This window comes from Notechis scutatus, chromosome 1 (genome assembly GCF_049901735.1).
Source record: "Notechis scutatus isolate UNSWTSFEM ecotype Mainland chromosome 1, rNotScu1.2, whole genome shotgun sequence".
Lineage (NCBI taxonomy): Eukaryota > Metazoa > Chordata > Lepidosauria > Squamata > Elapidae > Notechis > Notechis scutatus.
In genome coordinates, this window is record NC_142009.1 from 996,201 (window position 1) to 1,006,054 (window position 9,854).

General features: G+C 42.4%; 1 protein-coding gene across 1 annotated transcript; it reads left to right on the forward strand.

The window, feature by feature from the left end:
* The first annotated feature begins 1,261 nt into the window (after positions 1–1,261).
* On the forward strand, positions 1,262–7,585 carry CRK (CRK proto-oncogene, adaptor protein). The gene is given in 5 exon segments (XM_087955370.1): positions 1,262–1,405; positions 1,408–1,588; positions 1,723–1,733; positions 2,346–2,881; positions 4,575–7,585. Coding segments are annotated over 5 exon segments (912 nt in total). The 5' UTR covers positions 1,262–1,359; the 3' UTR covers positions 4,713–7,585.
* Positions 7,586–9,854: the final 2,269 nt, after the last annotated feature.

Consider the following 9,854-nt stretch of genomic DNA (forward strand, 5'->3'; position numbering starts at 1 on the left):
TGGATCGTCCCCTTAAGAGGAGCGGACAGTGGCGGTGCTTTCCCTGCCGTTCTGCATTGCATGCTTTGCTTCTCGGCCTCCGTGATTCTGGGTGAAAGTGGGAAGGGAGGAGCAATTGTCACCGGGTTGCCCTTCCTGTTTTGGTGTTTCCTAAACAATAAAACGTCATTGGGCGTAATAAGCATTTTTAGCTTTTTTTTCTCTACTTCGTAAGTGGTTGCTTTTCCCGTTGGTTACTTGCTTGCTGCTGGATCGTCTTCCTCGCTTGGATAGACCTCGACTTACAACCGTTCCTTTAGTGACCGTTAAGATTTTAATTCAAGAAGTCTATATAAGCTTATGTAAGAATATAAGCTGTATGGAGGGCGCTTTTTCATCCTTTACTTACAGAAAAGGCAAACCAATATCTCGTAAATGAAGGAAGGGGGACAGGAATTCAAAGGGACCTAAAGAATCAGAATTGACAGAAATAGAAATCTGCTTGAAATCTTAGTGACTTAAATGGGCGATTGGCAACTACAAGATAAAGTATGTTGTCGTTTGGTTTATTGTTAACTGGCTGAGTTTCTTGGCTGCTGTGTATATTTATTTTGGATGGCTTTTTATTGTTTTAAAATGTTTTGTTTGTATTCGTTTTGAATTGTAAGCCACCTAAAGTTATTGATTGAAATGGAGAGGTATGGAAACTGAATGCAAGAAAATTAGAGGGATCAAGGGCACAGCTGAACGCTGAAATGAGAACAATTACAAAAAATGTACGATCCGATACACGAGATGTATCAAAACTGAAAAAAGGGCATGTAAATTTGAAAAAAACATGAAAGCTCAAGAATATAACAATCAAAAAAGAGAGGACGGCTTGCAGATTTTGCATTCGCGGCAAAGACGACGGAATTTAAGATGCTTTATCCTGAAAGAAATTAACAAATGTCATAGAAACTATAACTAATGTACAGATGGAGCTATGGTATTCAATACAGGTAGTCCTCGACTTACGACCACAATTTATGTTGTTAAGTCAGAGCGGCCGTCCAGCGCCAATCCCATCTGCGAACAGGCAGGAGGCGAGGCGAGGCGAGAAAAACGTACCGCTCCTCGCTGGGACGGACTGCGAAGCGGACCTCGGGCGCCGCGCACAACGCGTGCAGCACCCTCCGGTCCCGCCTCCAGGCCCGGCCGCCTCCTCCCCGGGCGCACTCTGATGACAGCACGCCGAGAGCCGCAACAACGGCTTCCGGCGGGCCGACGTCACTTCCGGGCAGTGAGGCGCGGCGGCCGCCATCTTGGGCGGCTGCGGGAGGCGGCGGCCGGGTGGGCGCGCGCGATCGGCGGCGACTCTGCCGCTTCTCTCTGCCGGCCATGGCCGGGCAGTTCGACGCGGAGGACCAGGCGAGCTGGTATTGGGGCGGCTGAGCCGAGCGGAGGCGGTGGAGCTCCTGCAGGGGCAGCGCCACGGCACCTTCCTGGTGCGGGACTCGGGCAGCATCCTGGGCGACTTCGTCCTCTCCGTCTCCGAGAGCTCGCGCGTCTCGCACTACATCGTCAACAGCCAGGGCGGGGGCGGGGCGGGGGCGGCCCCCGGCGCCCGGTGAGTTCTCCCCTCCCTCCCCGCCTTTTGGGCCTCTTCCGCGCCTCCGCCGCCCGGCCCCGGCCGAGGGAGCGGCTGGGAGATCTCTTGTTCGCCCGGAGGTCCTCGGGATACGGCCGAGCGGAGCGTCCTAGCTGCGACTCTGGTGGAATCGCTTTGGGACTTACCCGTCCCTAAACTCTCCTCATGGTCTCCCATCTGGGCCGGCTGCGTGTGTCGTTTGAAATGACCCGGGGTCACCTATGTTGCCGCCGCTACTTCCGTGTAGTTGAATAAAATGCTCTTTGGCGGTCTGTATTTGAGTCTTCTGCTTTTTAAAAGCCCATTTAGGACACCGAAGACTCAGTTGGTTGCCTGGGCTGAAATGGTGAGGATTAGGACCCTTCCTGTGGTGGCTCTAGGGTCCTGGGATTCCTTAAGGCAGGCCCCTTCTTTCTTAAAAAAGGCAGGTCGAGTCATGTTGTGTAATTACACTTAGGTTTGCAACTGTCCCCTTTAGTTAAGGGGGCTAATCACTTCTTTTGAGCTTAAGGGGGCTGATATCTTCTGAAAAACTTCCGCTTAATTTTGCTGCTTATAAAGTGGATTTGTGCCTATGTTACGTGTAAATGTACAGACTCATAATAATGCTACTGTAAATCAATGGATATTTATTTAGGTTTTCATTTTTAAGAAACAAAATGGGTTATTGGTTAAATGCTATTCTTGGTGTTCTCTGTTTTGTTTCATTATTTCCTTTTTGTTTCCCCGCTTGCAGGGTTGTCTCCTTCTAAGTTTCGGATAGGTGATCAAGAGTTTGATTCTTTACCAGCTTTGTTGGAGTTCTACAAAATACACTACTTGGACACTACAACATTGATAGAGCCTGTTTCAAAATCAAAGCATAACAATGATGCGCAGCTCAGGCAGGAAGAAGTTGAATATGTACGTGCTCTTTTTGACTTTAGTGGCAATGACGAGGAAGATCTCCCGTTTAAGAAAGGAGACGTACTGAGGATTTGGGAAAAGCCTGAAGAGCAGTGGTGGAATGCAGAGGACGGTGGTGGAAGGCGAGGCATGATACCGGTTCCTTATGTGGAGAAGTATAAACCTGCCTCTGCTGCGGTCTCCGCTCCGATTGGAAGTAACCAGGATAGTACCATCCCACAAGCATTGGTTGGGCCAGAACCGGGTCCCTATGCCCAGCCCAGCATCAATACGCCACTCCCCAACCTTCAGAATGGGCCAATACTTGCCCGGGTCATCCAGAAGCGGGTCCCTAATGCTTATGACAAGACAGCCTTGGCCTTGGAGGTATGTAGTGGCACAATGCAGAGAGAATTCTCACTCGGATTCTTCCATTTTGAAAATAATAGGGGAACCCTTCAGTTGTTAATTTACAAGCAGCAAGGCTTCCGAGCCATTGATGCTGATGTTCCCCACAAATGTAGCTGGCAGAAAGACTAGCATGATCTTCTTGAAATGGATAGTATTTCTGTGTTGTGAGTGCTGTGTGTGTGTGTTTGCCTCTTCTGTGAGAAGCCCACCGATTACTTAAGTTCTGTCTGAAGCATGTTTAGGAGGAAAAGTTGCTATAATGAAAAAAATATACTTTGGCCTTTTGTGCCCAAGGTGATGGGTTGTACTGCTTAGAGACTTGATATGCATTAAGTATTTTCTCAGGTGTCTGCTGAATGTATCCCAGCTTGATTTCTTCTAAAACAGGGGTGTCAAGCTCATGTGGTCACGGCGGCATTCCCCTTCGTTAAATGAGGCGTAAGCGTCACCAGAAGGGTCCTGTCTTAATGGAAGTGTGGTTGTATCACTGCAAGTAGTCCATAACTTACAACCACAATTGAGCCCAAAATTTATGTTGTTCAATGAGAAATGTGTTAAGTTTTGTCCCATTTTACGACTCTTCTTGCCACATTTGTTAAGTGAATTGCTACAGTTTTTAAATTAGTATCATGGTTGTTAAGTGAATCTGGTTTCCCTATTGACTTTGTTTGTCAGAAAGTCGCAAAAGGAAATCGTGTAAGTCCGGGACACTCCAACTGTCATAAATGTGGGTGAGTTGTCAAGAATGTAAATCATGTGACCGTGGAGAAGCTACAAGTTGTAAATGTGAAAAACGGTTATATGTTACTTTTTTCAGTGCTGTTCTAACTTCAAACGGTCGCTAAACAAACTGTTGTAAGTTTGTATGGACTACCTGTAGTTATGTCTCCATGGAATACTGTGACTGCCTATTACCGGCGGTAGCTCAGGCTGTAGACTGGCTCTTTGGTGCCTTCGCCTTGCCTTGGGAGGAATCCCGCAATGGGTTATTGAGGAACACTAATTGTGACAATCTTGGCTTATATATTTAAAGGATAACATACCCTTGTTCCCAAAATATTACTTTGTTCTCAAGCTGGGATTGTTCTGTAATTGTTTCCATCATTACTGTTAAGCGGAACTGCCAGAATGATGAGGCATGACAACAGAACTCTGACTTTTCCTCTGTGAAGATGGCAGGCTTGGAGATGTGGCTCCAGAGATGAAGAAAATAATATTTACGGTAGTAATGATTGTGAAAAATTCTAGTCATTCTTATCCTTTAGTGTTTGAGTTCCTTTCTATAGGCGTTTGGGTGAGTTAGATAATAATTTATGCTGAAAGTTCATTAAGTAGCAAAAGCAAATTATCTGGTTGGCTCTTTGCTTTATGGAATAAAAAGATACTGCACAGCCCTGCAGCACTCTGGAACAAAACCTGAGATTCAAATAGCATGCTGTATTTCCCGCTTGGTGGAAAAGGAGAAAAGCTGTAATTTTTGCTGTCAAAGGACCAGGCTGGGTCCTAGGAGCAGCTGCTACTACCGGTTCCTTGTTTAACCGTATTGCTTTCCGCTGAACATGTTGTTGTTAACCAGGAGGCTTTCCCAGAATATACCTGTTTAGATACCTGCTCAAGGAATTGAAAAGTCATTCACAGAGTTGACGGTGTTGTGTTTCTTAATTTGCAGGTTGGTGAACTAGTCAAGGTCACCAAGATTAACATGAGTGGCCAGTGGGAAGGAGAGTGCAATGGCAGGCGCGGCCATTTCCCATTCACACATGTCCGGATGCTGGATCAACAGAATCCTGAAGAAGACTTCAGCTGAAAAGGACCCCACTGTTCTGCTTATGGATGGGAGCGAGCACACATGGAGTTTCATTGCTGCAGCAATGGAGACTGTTTCTTGAGAAGTCAAAAGTAGGGTTGTTTCTGCCAGCATTCTGGTATTGAAGATGAACTGACCCTGGGACACAACACTCATGAGGTGCTTGTTTTTTCAGGGCAAGGCTTCTGTGCCAAGAGGTAGGTCAAAGATATTACATTCCCCACCCCCGGAGTATAGACGAGAATGCTGCCCAGGGCTGTGGAGCTTTGTCAGTTGCATGGCTTTCTCTGTAGGTAGTTAACCTGAGTGGCTTGGTAGGACGCTCACAGCTTGCTAGCCTAAATATTCCTCTCTTTGGATCTGATATATATTGTAATTTCTGTCTCATAACTGCTTGTTGCAAAATGAGTACACTATGCATCGCCCTGGTCTATTTTCTAAGTGTATTTTGATACTGGGATAGCTGGAGCTTAATGATTATATTTTGGATGCGTTAGGGCGAAGTCTGCTCATTATTGTGAGTTCCAAAAATTTGTCTTTAGTACAGACATAGCAAGTAGCTGACTTAATTTCAGAGGTAGGTGTTAATGGATATTAAATATTGGTGGAATGTTAAGCTTCCCTTAAAGTGCAGAGAACTGTGTTCATTGTACTTTTTAAATTGCCGACTTATCTGAGCACTACACTCTAAAGCATTAGCCGGTTATAGAAAGAGATGAGTGCCTGAACATTTCCTTTTAGTACTTTCTACTTATTCCATATAGCGAGGCAAATATTGCCATGATAAATGAAAATGCCAAATACTTTTCTTCTATAAATGGTTCCTTTCAAACTATGGTTCCATTTGCAAAGCATTCTGATGGTGGTTTCATGAAGAACTTATTTTTAATAAACTAATGAAAATACTAGAATGCTTTTGGATTGATTCTAAAACATGATTACTTTACGCACACAATATCTTTCCATTACTCGTGACTTGAACAAACCACTTTTTCTACTAACCCCAGACTGCTTGTTGCCAGGTTTTTTTTGACTTAATATTGCTAGAAAAAGAATAACCTTGAACCAATAAAATTTCCTTTGCTTATCAAAATGTGCCTGCCCCGATACTCTTCCCAAGAATGAACTGCAGGTGTGTAATATGCCATCTCATATCCCATTAATAAAGGAGGAAAATGCCCTTTAGTGCTTATGTAATAGTGCCATTCTGTTCTAGCTTTAAGAATATTGAAATGGCTGGATCCCACTTGTCTGTCAGGGAAGTCCAATGCACCCCCGCCCCCAAATAATCAGAATATGAACAGAGCAGTGCACAGGTCAATCCTTATATTTACATATAATTGCATTGCTCATAAAGGGCTGGACCTAAGTGTATTTTGAAGGGGAGTTGGCTGTGGATTATGGAATGTTCTAGCCAATCATCCTTAGTTGTTAAGTCAGCTTTCCACAGATGGGAATGGTCCATTCCCTAGTAAAATGATTGGTGACACTATGCAAAGCACTGTTGCCCAGTGGGTCACTGAGGCTGGGCAATTAGATTTGTTCTGAGAACCAAGTACTTGGTTGACACAAAGTCTCAACAACACTTCTCAAGGTCTTAGGAAAGGCCGCAGTCCGACCAGTTGCCTTTTTTTGACTTTTATGGCTTGCTGTGGGAATTTGTTTTATGGGAAGTTCAGTAGAGATTGTAAGATTTGTTTCCCTGAAAATGATTTTTCCGAAACAGATCCTAAAGTATTCTTGGAAACCACAGAATTTCTCCAATTAAGGTTGGTTGATGTTCTGTACTCTTGCAGGAAGTACCTCTTAAAGAGATATACAGAAGCTTTATTTAACAGGATACTCTGCATTTAAGTAGAAACATAGTTTATTATAATACATTTCTGCTTAGGCTCTGCCAAGTTGGCAGCATTAGAAACACGAGGGCGATGTTTGTATTGTAAGTAATGTTGGAAATTCCCTGTGACCAATTCTGCAATGTTGATCCTTCAGAATTTCTGGAATGAGACACAGACCCTGTGGTTTGTTGACTTTTGACCAGCTGTTGTGATTTATAAACCATATTGCCTGTATATTATAAAACTAAGCAATTTTGTTTTATTCACTAAACCGTGACAGTAGTATGTAAAACTATTGAATATGTTCATGTATTATGCTTTGCTTTTGGTTTAATGTGTGAATCGTCCCAATGGAGTTTATCCAGCAAATCAACTACAGAAGGGCAAATGTATTATTCCAATATTCATATTTCAACCACTTTCAGTTTTCAAAGTATGGTTGCAATATTATCACCCTTCCTCTTCATCTAGCATCAGAGGCATTTCATACTCTCGTGAAGCAACTGCTTTGCTTGAAGACCTAGGCCAGGGGTGTCAAACTGGTGACCCGTGGGCCAGATGCGTCACGCACAGGCCATGCCCACCCCAGCTGTGAAGGGGGAAAACATCATGTGATGACACCTGTGACCCAGGCAGTCAATTTTGGGTAATTAACTTTCCCCTAAATTAGAGTGACCTGCTATAAGAGCACCACTGGTCACTAGTTTTATTTTGTGATGCATTTTTGCATAGTATTACACTACTCAGTTTAAATGGGTTGGTTTTTTTTTCTAGCTAGTATTTTAGTCAAGCCCAGCATTTCATAATAAAACTGATGGGATCAAAGCTTGTTAATCTATTATAACTACAAGTATTTTAATCATTTTAATAACATGCTGTCAGAGTGAAAAATGCTATGCACAAACTAAAGCAAAAGCATATATAAAATGTGCCCTGTATTATAGAACACTACACACTTTCTTGACAGTTATTTTTTGTAGCCTGTAATCAACATGTGTATAACATGTGGCGTAAATAAAAATTGTAAAAGTGGAATTTGTGATTCATTGCCTTAACAATGTAAGTGCATGGATAGGTAGTGGGTGGGCTGAAGATGCACCATATTGTTCAAAGAAACATTTTTAACATTCTTTTGTTTTTAGAATAGTGACCAATTTTTTTTAAAAAAGAACAAAACACAAGAAAAATACACTATCAAAGAAAAAAAAGTTTTAACTTTTTTAAAAAAGTGAAGTAAAATACAATAAAAATGCCATTTTAATAGTAAATAGTGACAATTCTAGTTATCTAATGCAATTATAAATTTGAGTGATAGTAAATGACAAGATCAGTTGCTGCAGAACAAGAAAGATTGTCAATTGATATGGGAAGCCTTGGTGGTTTAAATCCATAGTAAAAGCCTTTAGAAACTGGATCAAGTTAAACATAGCTGGGAAATCTTTTGTTATGACTGATGCTGTAATATGCCACATGATTATTAACAAAGTTGTGCCTTGTCAGACAAAAGATGTACATGGTAAATTTGGGCCAGCAAGTGTCATGCTGATCCTAGCTCTTCTTAAATAGAATAGAATAACAGAGTTGGAAGGGACCTTGGAGGTCTTCTAGTCCAACCCCTTCTCAGGCAGGAAACTATACCATTTCAGACAAATGATTGTCCAAGCGCTTCTTAAAAACATCCAGTGTTGGAGCATTCACAACTTCTGGAGGGAAGCAATTCCACTGGTTATTTGTTTTGTCATCAAATTCCGTAATTCTAGGTTGCTTCTCTCCTTGATTAGTTTCCATCTATTGCTTCTTTTCCTGCCTTCAGGGGCTTTGGAAAATAGGTTGACCACCCTGCTTCTCTCTGCAAGCCCCTCAAATATTGGAACATTGCTATCATGTCTCCCCAGTCCTTCTTTTCATTAAACTAGAAATACCCAATTCCAGCAACCGTTCTTTATGTTTTAGCCTCCAGTCCCATAATCATCTTTGTTGCTCTTCTCTGCACTTTTTCTAGTATCTCAACATCTTTTTTACATCATGGCAACCAAAACGATGCAGTATTCTAAGTATGGCCTTACCAAATAGCAAAGTTTAATACCAAGGAAAAAAGTGACCAAGTTCCCAGGCCTGGGGTTAACATGGGTGTGATTGGGGTCATTTCATGTCAAGTGGTCTGGGCGGCGTGGTGGTGCCCCTGCTCGACCATCGTGGATTTCAGTGAAATTTTGTGTGAACATGCACACATCCTCAATGAACATTGGTAAAGTATTACATTTGCCAATTCAATACTTGCGGAGACATAGTCAAGATGGCCAAGTTTTGTTTCTCAACAAAATATTGCCGGAGATGTGTCTCAAATTGCTGAAATCTCAATCATACTGTAGAAGGCTGCGGTATGGGGTCAAACAATTCCTCAACAGTTTCAAATGACACGATTAACTTTGTGGCCAAAATGTCCAATACTGTCTATCTGAATTTAAAATTGGCCGACATATTTCCTCGTTATGTTGCCTGCATTTATGACAAAAAATGGTGGGTAGGCAACATCATGGAAATTTTGATAGAACAAAATGATGCATTGGTAAAATGTATGCATCCGCGAGGCCCTGTTCATTCATTTCATTGGCCTGAAAGACAAGATGTTTGTTGGGTTCCAGAACCACATCTTATTTGCGTGCTTCCAGTGCCTTGTTAGGTCAACAGTATTAATTCCCAGAAGCGATGCTAAAGAACATGGCACGTAAATTCAATAATAAGCGATCGTTGGAATTTGGCAGTTCATACTAACAGTATGGACTTCAGCTTTGGAACCATATATGACACCCAGTTTACGCTTGGATTCCTAGGATAAACTGCCCAATCATCAGCTTGGGAATCAGATAGATATCCAAGGCTTTGGAACCTCAGGGAAGAAACTGAACTACAGGCTTGGGATCCTGAACCAAGAAACCCACCTGGGTACCGGGCATGCCCCCTAGGTCAATGGGGTTGCTGGTTCAAGTGCCTGAACTGGTAGTGACAATGTCACCATGGGCCAACGCAATATAATAATAGTAATGATGTCTATCTAAAACAAACAAGACAAAAATAATAATAGAATGCATGTGATGTTGCCATAGCAATGTCCTCAACTTTGTCCCTATTTTTATATGTCAGTGATGAAAAAACAACCCTGCTTTTTTAGGGGTTTGAAACAAGTCTTTTTTTATAAAAACAGGCTGAAAATACCCTATTTTTGGCATTTTTACAAAAAATGTCAACTTCACGCTCAATTTGTAAACTTTCAGAAAGCAGTAAGAGAATGCATTTTTATATT